The following is a 20951-nucleotide window of genomic DNA, read 5'->3' as shown; positions in this document are numbered from 1 at the left end:
CAGCCATCTCTAAATATTGGGACAGTTAGCAGGAGTAGGGTAGTAACAATGCACATACATAAACATTTGCAAAGGCACAAAGACACACGGTGAACAGTAAATCAAGTTCCCCCTCTTGTTTCTTGTTCAACATATTTTATGTTTATTTATTAATGCTGACAAACAGGTATCGGATCAGACAAACATGGTGGCATCAACTGAAGAACAGAACCAGTCAGAGAAGGGAATCTGTTTCAGACCCTCGAGACACACTCAGAGGTCTGCTTGATACACAGTCAGATTGTCCTGCTCACACTGTTTGGCACCGCTCCATCACAGCTGGTCCATGGCCATTCATCTAGCATACCACATGACACTGCGCTCTCATTTCATCAGTGTATTTGAGGAAGTCAAGCCAAGGATTAATATTATTATAAAAAAGAACAATTTCTCCAAAATGCCATGAAATTTGGGTGCTGGAGCATGATAAAACAATGTAAAATTCCAACAAAAAAGGATTTTAAAAACTACCGAATTTTTCCTGTAGTGCTATTCTTCACATTTTTTAACCTTTTCCCCATTTTTTTTAGTTTCTTAATGAAATGAAATGTTGCTGCATTACGTGAGCACAAGCCTATACTTGGACTATACAGGCTCTATCTGTAAAGTGTTTAAAGACTGGTTACCAGTGGTTATGGGACAGAATATGCCAGTTGTCCAATTAATTTTCAACCCTGAGCATCGAAAAGGATCGTGTCAAAGGTCAAAAAGATTAAATGGGCTTTTCACTGTAAACTTGGTTTTAGACTCAAGGTCCAACTGGTAAAAGGTGGGTGTACTCTCCCCTCTCAACTACTATTATCCTTAACCCTTAAGCAAGGCACTAAACCCACTCACCTGCTCCAGCAAAGCTGCTCAGTGGCCACCAGTGGGAAAATGATGGCTCAGAATGTGATGCAGGGGAAAAAGCCAAGTTTAATAAATATTTAAAATATGAAGAGTAATGACAGAACACTTGGAAGGTGTCATGGAGAAAGGCATCGGTCCATCTACAATCTGTAACGAGTTAAATGCTTTAGTGCTACAATCCATCAGTTTCCCGACATGGCAGCTTGTCTGTAATCACTGGCAAAGACTCTTTAAACACTTGTAACGATGCTCTTACTTTGTATTTTAATGCAGGCATGAGCGATGGGCAGACATGATGGGTGACAACTGTGACAGTCAGCTAAAGCTAGCAGACATCTGAAGGCTTTGTAAAGGCAAAAGCAGCATGTTAACTCATAAGAACAAGTCATAACAAGGCAAAGTGATCACTTACGGTGTTTAGATTTTAAACCCAATGTGACCAGGACTTGATTTTGTGATAAACCAGCGATTTGTACAGCTCACATTGGTTTGACATAGAGATGAAACTGTAATAAAAATACCAAAGAAATAAAAAAAATACTCAAGTGAGTTGTTTATGGCTAATTTTTTTTTTCTTTAAAAATGCTTTCCATCTTGAGGACCCTTGTTCCCATCCAATAAGACTACAATGTAAACATACTACATTTTTTGAACAAATACTTGGTGTCTTTAAAAAGTGTTGTTCTGCCAGATTAAAATCTTACATGAAAAGATCGACCTCATTCTGAAAGTTCAGAGTCGCTCCGCATTATCCAATTCATTATATCATGATATCTATGTCTCAGTCTATCCTTGAAACAGTTGTTGTGTTTGTGACTACAGTAAATACTTCTCTAACTGTTCTTTAATTGGGCAACTTGGCTCCCATTCATCACTTAAAATTTGAATCTCTTTGAATACATATCTAATACAAACTAATCCCTGTAGGTCAGAGGTCAAGGTCTGGAGCTGGTATGGATTTAGACGCTTCAGGGTGTGAAGTAAACTGTCAGGCTAAGCCTGAAGGAAGCGCAGAACAACCTTTGAGAGCAAATACCTCATTAAATAACACACTGAACAAGGATCAGCTGCTGGGTATTCATGATTCTACCTAGCATTTTGTAAGTTTGAAAGTGCAACATTTGATTGTAATTTTTATGACAAGCAGAACTACTTCACATATTTGTGATTTGTGAAAAGTATTTTGTGTTTGCAGGATGATATTAAAACAAAACACTTTCAATATTATAATATTAACAAGACTACAGCCATGCTAGCAGCTCAGTGAGGCTGTACTTTGGTACAGTGGTTCTTTGAGCTAAATGCTAACACCAGTATGCTAACATGCTTACGACAACACTGCTAACATGCTGATGTTTAGCAGGTTTAAAGTTGACTTTGTCAACCTTCTTAGCTTACTGGTCTGTACTGTTTTTCCAGCAGGGTAGTGTGTTAGCATGCTAGCATGAGCTAATTAGCATATATACAAATTACAGCTACGGCTGTTTGCTTACAAACCACGGTATTGGACAAATCTAAATTTGCACCAGATGACGGCTCTAGATGAAAGGTTAAGAGGATTACTAAAGTCATTACGATACATCATCTGGGGACCATGAATATCTGTACAAAATGTCATGGCAAGCCATCCAATAGTTGTTGAGATATTTCAGTCTAGACCAAAGCGGTGGACCAACTGACAGACCAACACTGCTATTCATAGAGCAATGCTGCTACCATGGCTAAAAAATAAAACATTGTCTTATGCACAGCAAAACATGATTTTGTTTATGTGAAAATTTGATGCTCAACAACTCTAACCTGCATTCAAAACAGACCTTTTAACTTCAAGACCATAAAGCGCCAGGTAGGAGAAGTTGATTTTGGCCGTTCTGAGCTTGTCTATGACTTACAACAGGGAAAAATAAGAACAGTAGCCTAATTACTCTTTCCTGATTCATATTCTCAATTAATGCAACCTAATCAGAGCTTGCCAGCAAGCTTTAATATCTCTATAAACGCATACATGAACTCACAATAATCACCATGGTGAATGACAACACTTGAGCAGCAAAAGTACATTTGCCCATTCAATACTTTGTATAAGTTACTTCTGTCTTACTGAGCACCATTTTGCCATCCACATGCAAATACTAACCTCATATTTGGAACATCAAATTGCCATCATCACCACTGGATCACAACTGTATTGTATAAACATGAAGACTACTGTAACCACAGTGTCACGGGTTCAGTCCCAACAGCCAATTTGTCCATTCCCTTTTCACATTTTCTTAAGTGTTCTTAAGCAAAATGCTAGCACAAATCCACTAGTATGATGTGCTGAATGGCTTTATCATTACCATTTTCACAGACAAATTAAGATAATTCTTCATTAGCCAATAGGAAAACTCTTAAGGATAACTTCCCATCTCTGATAGAATACATTTTCAAGATCTGGAAAAAGAACACACCCAAAGAGCACTTATTATTTGACTAAAAATTGATGCAACTTTATCTAAATTTGCAAATGTATCTGTTTGAAAGACATTTTAAAAAATGATCATTTCTTTGTTGGCTGAACCTGATGCACCTCTAGTGGTTCTTGAGATCCAGAAAATTATCTGACGTTTAATGACCACAGCAAAACTTTTGTATTCAACCCATATTTTGACTGTCAGGCATGTATCACTAACTTAGGTTCCTTTTCTAAAGTCATAATACTGGCACTGGGACCTTCTACTCTTCTTCTACTAAGATGTGGAGTGTGTTTACATGCACACATTTTTCTGAATAACACTGTAGCTCATATCCACAGTACAGTCTAGTTACGCAAACATTTCTTAAGAGGCAAAACCATCCTGCTACGTTAGCTTAAAAGGCTATACTAGCTAGCTAGAAAAGACAAATACTGATTGAAATATTAATAAAAACATTGATAAAAATGATACTTTGTTAAAATGTAATTGGCAATGACTGACTTATTCTTTCATTCATAACATTTGCATTTCACACTTTTAGAAATCAGCAGGCTAAATTAGTATACATGGATAACTACAGGTAAGTATGCCCAGTCAAGCCTGGCTGATAACTTTGCAGGCCAACATGGAAGCAAAGAAAGGCCATTATAATTAGAATTTTATAAGCAACAGAATACCTCATTTTGAAATGTAATCAATAATGAACACTTAATGTTAAATAGTTTTTTGATTAAATACTACTGAATTTATAGCTTTGCTATAAACTTGATTTCAAGTTGTTTTTTTTCTTCTTAAAGATTCACAAATTAAGACATGTCCAATATTAAAAAGCCTTTTTGAGTTGTTCAGATTCAGTTAGTCAAATTCTGATATAAGACTTCAAATTTGGTCAAAAAATGAAGTTGCTTAATTTGACTGGTTACATTCAGACAGCAAATTCAAGATGAATACCCAGGCAACCGAGAATAATCAATCGAGCCTGAAAAAATTGATCAGAATTCTAAATGTGGTTTTCAAATATTTCATTCAGTTAATTCGGTGGTTGGTTTCACAATTAAGTAACAGTTGCTCATAAAAAAATTAATTATTATGGCCTTTCTTTACTTCCACAGGCCAATATTAGCTGGTAAATAACAGGAAACTGTGGTTCAGAAATATGTTTGAGGTCATTTAGAAACAGTGTTGCCATTAAATCGTTTGTCCAGCAGAGAGCACTGGTCACAAATCTTAAATAACCAAATTTAAATGTATTTATTAGAAATAAGTTATGTTAATAAGTTATGTATTTATGGAAATATACTGTTAGCAGATTTTTTAAACTCTCTAATATGCATATCTATCTCAAAAATTTAATATTGTCATTTTTTGTTCTGTAGCTCCACCCACTGATGTTTTCCTCAACCAGTGAGATTATTTCTAAAGTAGCTCTGCCTCCAAGAAACGATTGAACAACTGACACTACAAAATCCTGTTGTACATATCCTGTTGTACATACCTGTTGTAGCTGGAATTAACTGACTGCACTCAGTTCAGTGAGAGAAAGTGGAAGCTGTAGAATACAGTTATATTCAGCTAGCATATTCAGTTTTTTGTGATTCTGGATGAGATCATATTTCTATTATGTTTCCCTGCACCAACTCAAGAATATAGTACATGGCTATCCTGAATAACAGGATATTGGTGTGCATGTCAACACACAGATAGTACAACACCAACAAATATACACAATTAGAAGCTCTATAAGCACATATTAGACTATTAACACCCTGTTCGCCATTGATGTTGATAGAAAAAGAGATGAAACAGACTGAATCTGGACAAGTGAACCACTCAATCCTCCACAGTAAGACGTCGCCATTCACTCATTACACTGCCTTATTCTCAGCCACCTGACCCACTCAATTGCTTAAGCCACTGAAATACTTTTAAATAGACGTATAGAATATATACAAACGGTATGCCACCACGGTTCAAACCGGAAATGCACATTTCTGCCTGATTCCTTCCATTGCTCACAGAGAGTTAGGCTAGAAAAGAAACCAAAGGCTGGGTATTATTTCACAGTTTTTGTCACTAATCAGAAATTTGTCTGCCATCTTGTTTGATAGTTTTTATTACGTAACTATCAGGGAGGCCCTTTTCTTAACAAAGTAGTTTTTGTTGTTACGTGTTACTACCAAGTTTCCATTTCAGAATTTGTGTTGAGTCTTGAGAAAGAAAATGAGGTGGCCACTTCTCCTTGTAGTTTTGTCCTCTCCATAAGAATCCAGTTCCAAAAAGAAGATGGTTCAGCAACCACCTTGTTAAAAAGTAGTATAACGACAATCAAATGACCTTTGTCCTTCGTTTGCTCAGTTTTTCCTCGGCATTTATGCCCTCTGTCACTCCATAAAGCACTTTGTGATGAGCCTGTTTGTTAAAAGCGCTTTTTAAAATAATTTTGAATTGATAATAGACTCCCGGTAAGATACAGTTGATGAGATGAGGACAAGCGATCATCCATAAATAAAGTACAGGATCTCAAATGTGGTTTCCATGTTGATTGCCAAGCCGGTTGCCAGGAAGACACACTAGGAGGATTCTGGGTATTACAGAGGGTGCATTCTGGGATTGATTATTGACTGACGGAGCTCTAAGCCACTGGCAGATGTCAGATGAGAGGTTGCTTCTTTCCCCTTTATGTCACACTCCTCTTCCTCTCTTTTATAATTGTCATCCTTGTTATTCTCCCCACCCCCCGCCCCACCCGCTACCCGTCCGTGCAGTAAATGGTTGATTGGAGTAAAATACAGCCCCGGTCAGAATGAAGGCAGAGCTCCACCTCTTCCAGTCACAGACAGGAGGTAGGAAGTAGCAGCATTCTAGGAGGGTTTGGGGGTTTTCAGGGCATCCACTTTGGTCTCCAAGTCTGTAATCTGTGGAAACATAGTGGAGGATAACTAAATACATTTTACTATACAAAACAAGTAAGTAAAATTCTAATCTACCCAATCTAGTCACGACTCATGCCATTTTTTGTTCTCAAAATATAAGAAACATCTTTTCTTTTCTTTTTTGATCAAAAGTTTGAATGTCATAACATCAGGACTTTTTTCACAGAATATTAGGACCATACTATTATAGGATTTATTGTTTCCACTGTCAGATCCCTCTAGGGGTAATGACGACAATACTAAACTTTATTTATACAGCATCTTTCAAAACAGAGTCAAGAAGTGACAAAGGAAATGGCATTGCATATAGAAGCATAGAGACTGAAATTGAATAAAATATACAACATGCTGGTGCTGTTAATAAAAGGCTTTAAAAAAAGTTACTTATTCTGCAAGTCTCAGATCATCAGACAGGGAGCCCCAGAGCTAAGGGACCTGAATGCAGTCACCTTTTTTAGTCTTGAGGTGAAAGCTGACCAATAATAATAATAATAAATGTATCATTGCACTTCTATAACATTTTCTGCCTTACAATAGACCAACAACTACTAAAAAAGATCTGTATGAAAAGGCAGTCTGTTTGATTAAAACCAGTTTAAGGCAGTTTCTCTGATGACAACCAATTTCTCAAGATGGTCCGACAAAACTGCAAATGTGAAAATACAAATATTAACAGTTCAAAATAAGCTGTTTTCTCATATAAGCTCCAGAAAAGGTCTCAAGGTCTCAACAGTTGCGAAGACACTGTCTGTGTCAGACACGTTCTCACCTACTGGAAATACTCCATTTTGTTTAGGTGAGGGGTGGTGCCTGGGTAGAGTATGCAGGAGGCAGGACATGACACAAGAACTACCCTGTGAATTCTCCAGAGAATGACCTGCTGTATTCACACATGGGCTCAATCGGACATTATACAGACTTCATACTAGAGAGCTGGCAGGGTAAAGTCCATTTAATGTCCGGTCCAATTCGAACACTTGCGTTCTCACATACAGCTCCTCCGGGTAATATCTAGATAAATTCAGGGTTGCAGTGCATGTGTGAAAGGGACTATAGGAAAACACAAATTGCGTTTTCTGGAGGGGGAGCTGACGCACTGACACAGAATTCCTCACTTGAGTCTAGCGTGGTTAAGGCAAGTATTTTTCTTTACCTTTTCCTGCAGGTTGTCTGTCTCCTCTTTGTGTGTTGCCTCGCTCTCCTCTTGTGCTCGACGCTGAGCTGTCTCCTTCTTTAGGTACTCGATCTCCCTGCAACACACATACACATACACATTAAAGTTGTATAGTTACTCCTTCCCTTAAACATTTATTTTGTCTCTCCTTCCTTACTTATGCTGGTATTCTTTGATCAGTCTCTTGGCTTTGCTGTATTTCCTCTCTAGCGTTTGGTACTGAGCCTGGGTTTCCTTCAGGTGTTCGTCCACAGCCTGAAAGCACACACACACACACACACACACACACACACACACACACACACACACACACACACACACACACACACACACACACACACACAGAGTCAGTGAATGAGTTTTATACTAGAATACTAGTTTTGGGGAGATTATAAGCCCATTAGTTGATTGAGCTATTAATAATGAGAAAAGAATACTCCATCCATTCATGTCTGATTGTCGCCTCCTTGCCTAGAATGTTGTTTATTCTCTAAATCAAATTTACCTTACACAGGGACTGTGCCTCCATCCAGTATCCCTCCAGTTTCTCCATCCTCTCTTTACTGTCCCGGATGTTTTGCTCCAACTGAGCACGCTCCATCCGCCAACGCAATTTATCCTGCTCCGCGTGAGCCAGCTGGAGGTGAGGGGGGCAGTGTGGGAGAGAGGATGTGGTATGTGGGAAGTAGAACGAACGTTAAGTCATTGCTCAGCCAGCAAAAGAACTGATGCTATGCTGGCATACATTTTCCTCTGCAGTATAACCTGGATACTGTAGTGTATTTAATTTCTGCATGTTAAAAAGAGACTGAAAGTTAAATGGACTCACCTTCCTCTTTAGCAGCTGGATCTCCGCCTGGGTTACTGCATGTTTAATCTGAAGCTACAGACAGACAGAGTTTGGAAACAAAATATGGTTTTAAATACTGCTTATTTTACAGATTAAAGCCGATGAAGAAGTCTGGCTTTTGTGTGTTTTGGTTTAAGTATGTAATGACAGGCAGAAGATGGAGCCTAATGTAACAACATTACGTTTTCTGCTGGTTGAGTGTGATTTATTCTAGAGACGAAAACACAAAAGCCTGATAAAACTGAATATATCTTCACATAATTTTACATATTTCGATGTACTGCATATCAAGGTGCATGAGCAATGGATACCTGAATTATATTAAGGTTTCAAGTGATCAAAATCACATATACCTCCTTGAATTTGTGGGTCAGCTTCTCAGGGTCCAGCTCCACAGGAGACAACATGTCCTGGTTCTCCGCCAGGTCAAAAACCTCAATGGAGTTTGGAAATACAGGACTCATCTCCTCCTCCTCGTCTGTTGCATATTCACCTGTCTGCAGGTAAACAGAAAGATTGTGTTTGTGTGCTGGGGGAGTGGAAGTGGGTTAGAGGAATAGTTCAACATATTAATATTAAGTTAATATTAAAATACGCCAATTCGCTTTCTTGCTGAGAATTAGATGTTCAGATTGATACCGCTCTCATGACTGTACGCTAAATATGAAGCTACCACCAGTAGCCGGTTAGCTTACCTTAGCACAAAGACTGGTGGAAACAGCTAGCCTGGCTCTGTCCAAAGATAACAATATCCGCCTAGCAACATCTCTAAAGCTCACTACAACACATTACATCTTGTTTGTTTTATCTGTACAAAAACAGAAGTGTAAAAACAATACGTTGCAGTTTTCAGGGGGAAGTTTGCACCGCTTAGTGAGCTTTAGAGGTGCTGGTATGTGGATTTATTACTTTCAGACAGAGCCAGGCTATCTGTTTCCCCGTTTCCGGTCTTTGTGCTTAGCTAAACTAACCAGCTGCTGGCTAGCTGTTTTCCCATATCTTGTCAAAAATGTCAAACTTTTCCTTTAAAATGTGACTTGCAGATCAGAGTGATGCCAAACAAAGCTCAGACTCTCAGTTCCAGTCCTTTTTTTCTTGATAAGTTGCTATATAATTTCATTTGGAGGAGTATGTGTCATATAAAATGATATAAATGGCAGCTAGCTGGGAGCAAACCACATACTGTAAGTATGAAATTACAAATTAAGTGAAAGAAACAAGCTCTTGCTGGCAGTCTGACAGTTCTGGCTCAATGCTCTGAAATCGAATGCAGCCACTGCCTGTAACTGTCTTCCACTGAGAGGATTCACACAATCGATAACAGTCTGCTAATCATTTGTCTTCTTCTCTTCTTCTACATTACAAAGGGAAATTAGCTTCACATTAACGCAGGTCTGCAATGTCTTTACAGGTTAACAGCAAGTTTATTGCCAACAAAAATGCATTAAATAAAAAGTAGCATTGTACTTCATATCTCTCTTTGATGTAATGGTCATCTTCAGCTCTGGTTACACTTTTCTACTCTGACACTGAGGCATGCTTTCTGGCATGTATTATCAGACTACATCAAACCAGAGTGCATGCTGCTGTCTGCATTAATATCCAGAATGTTTGGCTCTTCTGGTCTGCCACACAGAAACATAATGAGCCACAAGTTCAGGAAATGTCCCCCTGAGACAATCCCTTATAATATCTGATGATGTCAGAGTTATATCAAGGGTTATTTGAGCTTGGGTTTGAAAACTACACATTTTTAATGGAAAGCCTGCATTTCAAGGTAGGGTCTGGAATTTGAAAGAGGTATGTATTTACCAGGCAAGGTGGTCAACAAAAAACGTAAAAGTCAGGATATGTCGGCCTCTGCTGCACTAAAGTTGACCATTCTTTTCTTATTGTGTGTCTCACAAGTCCCTCAACTTTATAGGAGTGCAATCCTTAATCACTAACCTACATCTGATTCAAATCCAAAATCAGTTGCTCATTTTTATTCACTAGATTCACCAACTTCATTATCTGGTTAAATTGAGATTCTTGAGCTTGATAATCTTATGTAGTTTGGGGAATTCCTATCATGAACTCTTTTGGCAAATTCTGTGGAAAAGCTCAGGAAGTGTGTGTGATCTGGTGAATTATCTAGATGCATTGGTGGTGAAAATCCCCATTTGGATGAGTAATGAACCAATTCCCTGGCAGAATCCCACCCCTATAAGAAATTATTGACGAGCCACCAACCAAACTCTGAAATATTGTTTAGTGTTTAAGAAAAAAAAAATCTTTGAACTGCTTGATCAGATTTTCTGTCAATTTTATCACCACATTATGGTCTTGTGCCAGAAATATAATTCTGGTGGAAAATTACTTTGATTGTAATTTGAAATATTTAGATTATTGCCTAAAACAGTCATGTTTAGTCTGAAAATGATTAGAATTAGCCTTAAAAACACAACATGTGTAATATGTAACTGTAGAATATAAACTATTCCTTATGTCACCAGAAACCCCTAAATTTCCAGATGTAGTACTGAGGACATGATCTTTGTGTCTTCAGTGGTATCTATCACCCTGGTGATGAGGAATGACGGCAACTTTCAGTCATGAATTTAATCACACTGAGACAGACTGACTGTCTACTTATTCTGTAATTACAGGGAGCATTTACATTGAGTCTATGAACCAAGGGTCCCCTGGAATAACTCAATACATTTTCAATGGGTAAATGTAATTTGCTTTTATGACACAATACACTAGCAATTTCAATGGTTACTGTTGTGGTACCTAACTGTCTGTTACCCTCTCAGACCACAAGGTGGAGAAGCTGGACTGAGTGTAAAACTGCAGGCCACGTGGTGGCACACAGACCGACATTTTGTCACACACACTCTCTCACACACTCACACACACACACACACACACACACACACACACACACACACACACACACACACACACACACACACACACACACACACACACACACGGCCTAACCGAAACCCTAACCATAACCAATTCATGCCCAACCCAAACCTTATCCTAACCTCAATTCACTGGTCCCAACAAGGTCAATGTTTATACCAGAAACGGTACCCATGAGGTAACAAAAACGTGTGCACACACACACACACACACACAGTGTCACCCTTCCATCTCCTACTTCTCTCTTAATCTGCTCATCTCGCTCTTGTTGACTCTCTTTCTAAATCCTCCCTCTTTTGATTTTCTGCAGCTAACAAAGGCTCTCAGCCTGTGTGCAGTGCTACATGTTCATGGAACAGCAACATGAGCTGAAGATGTTCTGAGTTAATAAATGCAGCATCAGAAAACCGGCTTCATTAAAAGGGAAACTTCAGTTCAACCTGTACCTTAATTTCCAATCTTTTTGTGTCAAAGTGACTAACGGGGATAACAATGTTTGAAATTGGTCCAGTATTGAGCGAGAACGCTGCAGCCGGCAGCCGCAAAACACTCTGCAGTGTAATCCTTCGGGGCAATTGCACACCGTTAGCGTACGTGCTTGTTTTTTCCACTGACAGGCTCAGATTGTTATTTTAAGTGTCTAACAACATTATGGAAAGGCCCATACAGAGAAGTAAAATGTTTTTCTTGCGAAATCTTGTTGCTGAAAGAAAACGGTGGTAATGTGAGTGACAGTAGGAAAGAGGAGTGCCGGGACGAGTTTGCTGTGTTGGAGAACAGAAAGCATAGTTTAATGTTATCTAAAAGATTTTCAAGGTCATGGCTGAATATTATGCTGACTGGCTGATCTTCCTGCAACAACTCAACTTCCAGACACTTAGAATAACAATCTGAGCCTGTCAGTGGCAAAAACAAGCACTTTTAGTGGATGTACATTGATGGGGAGCTATTGCCTCAAAGGATTACATTGCAGCCCGTTTCCCGGCTGCCAGCGGAAGCGCTCTTGTTCAATACTGGATCGATTCCAAAAATTGTTGTCCCCATTAGTCACTTTGACACAAAATTATGGGAAAATGGGGTCAACGTTAAAAAAGTTTCCCTTTAAGGCACAAAAGTGTTGCAGAGTGAAGGATGGACACTTCTAGTCACTCTGCCATTCTTATGTATTTTTGTGTATACTGTGTAGTTAGTCTTGTTGCATGTACCTCTTCATCATCATCCATGTACTGTTTGTATCTCTGCTCCATCATCTCTCTCTGCCATCTCTCCTGTTCCAGAGTCTGCTGGATCAGCTGAGCCACTTCGCTCTGCTCCCCCGGCTTCTCACGGCCAATCACAAACCTGGAAAACATTCAACATGCACCGATAATAAATCTGAAAATAGTCAAATTCAAACACACACACACACACACAGCAACTGCAAACCTGAAAACACATCACACACACAAATTGAAAACATTCAAAATGCACCAAACGCAAACCAGAAAAATTCACACCATATCAACTGCAAACCTGAAAACATAAAATGCACCCATCACAAACCTGAGAATTTCAGCACATACCAACCAAAAACCTGAAAAATAGGCAATTTATATCACAAATCTGCAATAAATATCCTGGAATTAAGAAAGACAGCAAGAGTGTGTGTGTGTGCGTGTGTGTGTGTGTGTGTGTGTGTGTGTGTGTGTGTGTGAGAGAGACAGACCTGACGGTGCCGGTGGTGTTTCGGAGGACAGAGGCAGCAAAGCTCTGAGTGACGCCAACCAGGCTGGTCCCATCAACTTCTACTATCAGATCATTCACCTGGATCCTACACACATACACAGACAAAGAATTTACTGTATGTGTGAAAATAAGACAAACAAGACTGTTTCTAAAGAATGTTTGACAAAGGCAGATGTAAAGCATTATACAGGCATCATTTCACAGAAACTATTCAGATAGTTCAACATTTTGGAAGGTTCATTTATTTGTTTTCTTTCATGACAAACAACAGTGTATCCCTCTGCTCAGCACTAACGTCCAAAATCTCTGATCTCTTATGTATAAGCATAATGGTATGGAGCCTAGCAACCTCACAGTAATGACATGACTTCAGGAAGCTGTGCACACTGTGCCTGGGTGTTGTTGTTCAGCATACATCACATGCTTTTTACTGGAACTGTACTTTTTTTATTTTCATATATTTCTCTGGGCAGCCTTCTGCTTTCAACTGTCTCGGCTGCAGAAAGACTCTAAAAGGACCCAATAGTGTTTTTTTTTTTTAATGCTCAGTGATCAAACGTCATAGGAATTAATGGGGCACCATCTTGGAACGCTGCATCCAATTGTTTTTCTTAATACATCCATGGCACTTGTGGGCCAGAAGTGGTCTAAAGGTTAGAAAAGCGAGCCTGTGACTGGAGGGTCATCGGTTCAGTCCCCAGACCGGCAGAATAAATCGGGGTAGGGAAGGTGAAGAGGCAGTGCTTTTCTCTCCCTCATTACCACCACTGAGGTGTCCTCAAGCAAGGCTCTTAACCCCAACTGCTCCAGTGGAGCTGCTCAGTGACCGGCAGACTGAGGTTGTACTGGGCAGCTTCCAGATGTGAATGTGTAACTGTGTGAATGCGTTCCTGAAAAAGAGAGCAATGCTCTCAGAGAAACTCCCCTGAATGAATAAAGGTTAAAAAACAAATAAACTTGTAGCCCAGCTGGTACTAACTTACATTACCAATAACTTCAGTTGGCTCCATCCTGCAGATTTTAGCTGTCCCTTAGGAGTTTCCCCTGCCTCCAGGTAGTCAGTTCTTCTGAATAACTTGAGTTCCATTTATAAACACATCTTTAGCTCCATATGTAACACACAGACATACTTAATACCAATCTTCTCATCTCACTCTCAACAAGAAAATAAATGAGAGTGTTTTCCAAAATGTTGAACTATTCCCTTAGCATACATTTTGTTTTTCAGTCAGATCTTGAGCCTGGTTGGTAGATTTCAACACATCATTAATTAACAGACAAAAGAGCTCCTCTTGTGAAACAGAATTTGTGAGACACAGGGGGAGACAGGCATAAAGCAGTCCCTCCAGGATTTCACTGAGTTTTTTTGTGATTATTGCAGCCAAATGCAATTTGCAGTAAAACTGTGGGAACTGGGAAAAATGGCACGCAAAGGAAAATAATGCATTTTTTAAAAAACTACTACAAATGAAGACTCACAGTGATCACATTTTTTGATAGAAAGCATACTGCATATCACAGAAACAACTATATTTCAGTCCTAATTTTAAAATGTATTTTCTGAACATGAGAAGCATGAGCTCAAAGTTATATAAAAAAAAATACTGTAGCTGAGTTCCATTTATAAGCCAAATAAACTTTCACCTCAACATTAGCACCAAGTCAATAATCCCATCAAAATAAATACAATAACATAAAAATATAGTTTCATTTCCAAAGTGCCCATTTTTATGTTTGAGGTAGATTATATCCATCTTTGCTGTCTGAACAACACATTAACTTGTGTTCTTCTGACTATCTTAATGCAAACCTCATTTGGGAACATTTGGGAATTGTTTTGTATGGTCTATGGCATCATTTTTGTTGGCAGGTAAGATTTGTCCATCTTCCACCTGAATGAATGCGCTGCGAAGACGCAAGTTAACACGACACCTGATGCGACAATAGGTCCAAATCCTAAGTGGTCTGTTGACTTGGCCATTTCATGCGGAAAATTTGCTGTAATTTAGCAAAATTTCAAACTATCGCAAATATTGTAGAGATTTCTTGAATTTGCGTTAATTATTGAGATTGCAAAATTGCAGTTTCCTGGAGACACTGATAAAGGACAGGTACAGACTGGTGGACAGGGTACCTGCCGTCTCTCTGTGCAGCTCCATTCTCGGTGACCGTCTTAACAAAGATCCCCAGTTTCTCCAGACCCATATCAGCTCCTGCACCCATACCTATGATGCTGATACCCAGACCATCACTGTCTGAGAGACAGAAAAACAACCATATAATGTAAACATTGAAAATGAAAATATTGATGTGTATCTTACTGAATTGTACGCTTATTATTTATGACATTAATTATGCAAACATCCATATCTAAATTTTGTTCTTACAATCACATATCGTTGTACAGATGATGTATCAGCAAAATACATTGTATATAATTTATATTACCACTTAGTGCGTTGATATGTATTAGTTTCAGTGTATGCATAATGTTACGTCAAACGTGTTGTGACAGTCAAACCAATAAAAACATGTTAATCCATATTCAATGCTTTAAAAATTAAACAGTCATTCATTATAGCTATTATGCTGTGTTGAGAGCAGCTGTCATGGATGGTTGTTGGTTCAAATCCATTACCTCCAGAATTACTGACCGCTAATTAGGCTAATCTGCGCTAAATTTAATCCCATAAGGGGATAATGGAGTTGTTAGCAGACAGACAGTGTATGTGTCCGCTACCAGCACCCTGTCAGCTATTGTGTGAACATGTGCGAGTGTGTGTGTGGTTACATAAGAGGCTTGACTGAGTGACTCTCAATGATTGGAAAGATGTGTGTGTACCTTTCTCCAGCTCGACAGGAAATAGGTCCAGTTTCTCCACTCTCTTCTCCAGCTCATACTCGGCTGAGGCTGCCATTGGGTCAACATCATCGTTACGCCGATCGTAGTCTTCATTAGAGTAGGTGGTGAAGACCTACACACAGGACAAAGGTTAAAGGTCAGAAGGCCTTCTTTTTTAGCTGCATGTGATTTAGCTCTTTTAATAAGCTGTTATAAATACAAAAAAGTGCTTCTCTACATTTGTGAAACAGGGGCACCATGAAGTTTCCCTGAGGAACACCCTTATAAAGGCCTCAGAAACCCTGTGCTCAGGGACATCGAATTTGACTTTGGTTAATATTGAGTTGTTGATAGCATCTAACTTAAAACCCAAACACAGACATATATTTCACAACACAAATGTGGAGATGTGGTAGAAACACCTCTGAGTATAATGAAATTCATTTCAACAACAGCACACCTACAAAAAAATGAGAGTTGAATCAGCACCTCTCTATAATAATTTCAACAAGAACTGAAGAATATAACCTTCATGAAGGCAGAATTTACTGCAGAGCTGCTACTAAACTGCATTAGTTTGAGCGAGCTGTAACTAGTTTTCTGAACTTTGTTTAGTTTGGTTTTCTGAACTTATGTCATAAGCTTAGTTACCACACCAGATTTTTATTACTTACAGATTTTTTCTCATTCCATGTTTGAAATATTAGAAGTGAATATGAAAATAATTTAGTAATATCCATATCTTATTATTTGTTTATTCAAAGTAACACAAAATTATTTTTGTGGCCACTTAGTGGCAGTGGAACATCCCACAAGATTATAATTTACACATCCAGTAGACAGAGAGCAACATAAGCATATAGCACTTTGTCTGTCTGCTGTTTTGGTGCTGGACAAGTAGTGTACAGTGGGTTTATCAGAGCTTCTTTCCTTAAAACAGCAGTCTGTAGCTGCTGGAAATGAGGCTGATGAGAACATTGAGACTGAACCAAAACAGTAGAGTTTAAAAGGGGCCATAAAACCAAAACAATGAGCTGAAAGATGCTAAAAATCTCCATAGAGCTGAGTGGAACGGTACAGTCAGTTGATGATACTCTGTGAGTTTTTCACTACCTTTCACATTACACATAGTCATTTGAGACATTGTTGATGTAGAATTATTGATTAGTGCAGCTTTAATGTTTCCCACCTTTCTATTCTGCAGCCATGAGGTTTATAAGTATATAAAAGAATGAATGAGAATGAATACCTGTATACATCCTCTTTATGTGTGCATTCAATTCTCTTTTATTTTATTTCCTTGTGAAAATCCACCTAACAATGCCACAGTTACACAAACATCCTTTGTTTTTAACTGATGTAGTTTTTCATTAGCATACATGTCCTCGTCAGCCAGTGAGTGACCTGTAATTAACCAGCTCTGGAAGTGCTCCTACGCCAGCACTGTCAGTGCGGCAACACGTCTCTCGATGTATTTTCCCATCTCTTCTCCTGCTCTCTATCACACCCCTCCCCCCTTCCTAAAAGGTCAGCAGCATCTGTCTCCCCGGTGACCATCTCTGTGATCACGTGGCTTCGTTTCTATGGCAACCACAGGCTTTCCCAGCGTGAGTTTGGCACTGGCACTGACTTGCTCTCTCGCTTACTCTCTCTCTCTGTCCCTGTCTGGCAGATATGCTAATGTGTGTGTATTAAAGATATACAGAGAGAAATAGAACCGAAGGCCTTTATGTGTAGGAGGTGCTTGTTACAGTGTTATTTACATCCCTCTGAATATAGAAGACCAAGATACACACAGACAAACACACACACATATTCTGACACAAACAGGTCAGAGGGCGTGATTGTTAAACTGTTTCCTGTTGTCACGTTTCCTTCCTGTTGAGTAACTTTAAAGCTGTGTGTTGGTGTGTGTGTGTGCATGAGGCTTCAGAGTGTTCCCTGTAGACATCATGAACACACACTCTACTTTTCTACAGAAATACCAACATAACAAAACACATAAAAACAACAGCCAAGGTGGAACAACAATATAAATATCAGGAACAATGGAAATGACCAAATAATTAACCAATACAGCACTGAGCTGGTGAAACGCACTCTTTAAACTGAGTTGCTCCATGCTGTTTGGCTAATCTCTCAGATTACCCCTCGAAACAAATATGAAGCTGTAGCCTAGTTTAGATGCATATGATCATGACATAATGTCAACCAAAATATAAGAAAAAGTAGGTTTCTGCAGGACAATGCTTGATTGATAATGTTTTTATAGCTTACCAAAGCCACAAAGAAATATATGCACATCTCAATATTGTATCAGGCGTGTTGCCAAGAAGGCACAATCAAAGGTGTCCACACGATATATTGATGCTCCTAAAAATATTTATTGAGCACAGCTTTGAGATTAAAGGGGATTTAGTCAAAACTCAAGCGACAGAGGCCGACATATCTTGATTTTTACTCCCTAGTTTGAGCAAGCTCCAAAAATGATGCATCCTACAAATCCCATAATGCAAATTGATATTCCATCAGACCATCCTGCCTGGTAAAGGCAAACATCTTTCAAACTCCACACTTCCAGTTTGTAACACACTTGCTTTCTGTTATAGATTTGTAGTCTCCACACCCACTCTGAGATAACCCTGATGACATCATCATGATTATCTTCTCAAACTTGACAAAGTACAACTGTTTTCACAGCTGAGGTAGCACTCAACAAGACTAGTAAATTGATATTGATATGTCAAATCAGTGGAGTGCCCCTTTAAGTCTTTATCAGGTACGTGACCAAGAAGATCAACATAGGTCATCAATTATGTCAGTATGTACGCATTAAATGATATAACATCAATATAACATTAATAATCAAAAGGTATCTGGTACATATTAATCAGCAGGATGCAATCAAATATACCAATCACTAGAATGCAATAAATTTGAATACAGTGATCCATCTCAGTCAGAAAAATATTACTACATTAGTCAATGTGGCACTGAATTCTCCTTATTATGTTTTATAACTTCCTCTCTACCTCCTTGTAGCTACCAGAAGCACAATTTCTTTCCTGCTACAGTTTAGTTTCCATTTGGTTGCCATTTCAGCCAGTTTCCCATTATTTCATCCATATTTATATATCTGCATATATATATATATGCATTAGATTGTTGTTAAATTCACATGTTCACTGTGTAAAATTAATCTTTTTTAAAGAATGAACAATAAAGCTAATGTAGGACTAATACTTGGCTCTGATTTGGTGTTCCTGCTCTGTGCATGCATATGATTAATCATATGATCACTTGAGAGTTTCTCTTAAAAAGGACGGTTTCATAATTTTTCAAGTCTGTCTCAAGACAATAGTCAGCTGCCCAAATAAACACCGACACATGTTTTTCTTGCTGTAATCATTCCTCCCGTTCATACTGACCATTAGAAGATCCCTTCATAATGTACTTAAAATGTAAGTGATGGGAGACAAAATCCACAGTCCTCCCTCTGTACAAAAATATATTTAAAAGTTTATCTGAAGCTAATATGAATCTTTTCCAAATGAGTCAAATCAAGTAGATATGTTTCAACGTCACAGTCGTTTTAGTGCCAATGTCCCTCTATTTGTTATTATACTTCCACCACAGCTCAACAGGGAAACACTGTCCGAAGAAACACAAAGAGGGAATTTGATGCTACAAAGACATTGAAAGCACATTTGAAGGAGATCTTTTAATAGCCAGTATGAACAGGAAATATGATTACAGCGAGGAAAACCTCTTTCAGTGTTCATATGGACACCTGACTGTTGTTTTAAGACAGACTTGAAAAATTGTGAACCTGACCTTTAAAGGTTGCTCTTACACTTCATGGCAAGTAGTAGTAAGTCACTTGATCATTGCTTATTGCTCCATAGCTGGCACTCTGAAGTGTGATTCTTAGACATTTGATAAATACAGGTCTTGTGATCACACAAGAAACAGCAGACTGGAGGATGTGCATAAAGTAGAAAATATCTGCAACACTCATTATTCAGCATTGGCATGGCAATGGCTAACAATAAATAGTGTACTAATTGACCAGGGTCAAAAATAACATTTTTTAACTAAGCAACAGTGCAGAATATAAATGAAATGAAATAAAACTGAGAAAAGTACTTTCCTAGCTCAGTTGCATACAGGTTCAGGTCCAGTCAATTGCAACAATAACACCCATTTTAGTTTTGTGGTGTTAATGGGCTTCGCTCATGTGATGCACTGGAACAAATCCTGCCAAAGCTTGACACAGACTGTCCCTGAGTTCACAAACCCCCCGGCAGAGCCCGATTCACTCAACATGAACACATATTACAAGAAACATTCAAAATCACATCAAACTAAATGCATTTGAGATGGAACAAGAAAATGATTGTTGCTTGATAAATGACTGAACAGTTAATTGATTATAAAATGGTTATCAGTTAATTTTCAGTCACTTGATTAATCAATTCATCATGTCTGCACTTAAAACAATGAGATCTGTGTTCAAATTGAGCTTCACTTGTCCCCAAATGCACTTTACAGAATAAATAAGACTATTTATTGATTCAAGTGTACAAGAAAAGGGCATTAATGACCATTCACAAACAGTTATACAGTAAATCACACAGGGTAGCTCTGTCTCAACCCTTTGTATCCTACGTTACCTAAGATGCCTGGGTAGAACCAAATACAGGGCTACAACAACACAACTGCTTTTGACTGACAACACCACCTTTTGAACAACAGCCTCCGGATAACCTGATCAATCACAAGCCACGTACTACTGCACGGCCACAGACAAGTCTGGATGAGCCTTCAACATCAGGCTCTGCTCGTGTGGTTCTTGGTTTGTTGCCACAGGTTGTGTTTTGACCGAAGGTCACGTTAAATTACAACCCATCAAACATACCAAACAAATTCCAGGACATCACATCGATTGTTGGAATGTGGGACAAAGAGTCTAAATGTTGTCCGATAAAATGTAATCAGGACGCCTGGCCACACAGGCTCTCAGGGTGGCCTGTAACTATTCCAATGGCTGAATAGATTTTAGCATCTAGTATGACACCATGAGGTCCTACAGGATTTAAAGACACAGTTCGACATTTTGGGAAATGTGCTTACTTACTTTCTTTGCGAAAATTAGATACGATCAATA

General features: G+C 38.7%; 1 protein-coding gene across 2 annotated transcripts in view; it reads right to left on the bottom strand.

The window, feature by feature from the left end:
- Positions 1–3255: 3255 nt before the first annotated feature.
- The window catches only part of LOC121884384 (neurabin-2-like), a 36143-nt gene continuing 18447 nt past the window's right edge, over positions 3256–20951 (bottom strand). For both annotated transcript variants that reach the window (XM_042393170.1, XM_042393171.1), the window contains exons 6-15: positions 15785–15917; positions 15077–15197; positions 12923–13027; positions 12423–12558; positions 8658–8801; positions 8284–8337; positions 7960–8091; positions 7612–7709; positions 7434–7530; positions 3256–6262 (exon numbers count right to left, since the gene is read on the bottom strand). In XM_042393170.1, coding sequence (XP_042249104.1) covers positions 6209–6262; positions 7434–7530; positions 7612–7709; positions 7960–8091; positions 8284–8337; positions 8658–8801; positions 12423–12558; positions 12923–13027; positions 15077–15197; positions 15785–15917 — 1074 coding nt within the window. In that variant the 3' untranslated portion in view covers positions 3256–6208. The remainder of the gene's footprint in view (positions 6263–7433; positions 7531–7611; positions 7710–7959; positions 8092–8283; positions 8338–8657; positions 8802–12422; positions 12559–12922; positions 13028–15076; positions 15198–15784; positions 15918–20951) is intronic.

Source organism: Thunnus maccoyii, chromosome 18, assembly GCF_910596095.1.
Source record: "Thunnus maccoyii chromosome 18, fThuMac1.1, whole genome shotgun sequence".
Classification (NCBI taxonomy): Eukaryota; Metazoa; Chordata; class Actinopteri; order Scombriformes; family Scombridae; genus Thunnus; species Thunnus maccoyii.
Note: the sequence above shows the minus strand (reverse complement) of the source record. Positions and strands in the feature narration are given on the sequence as shown.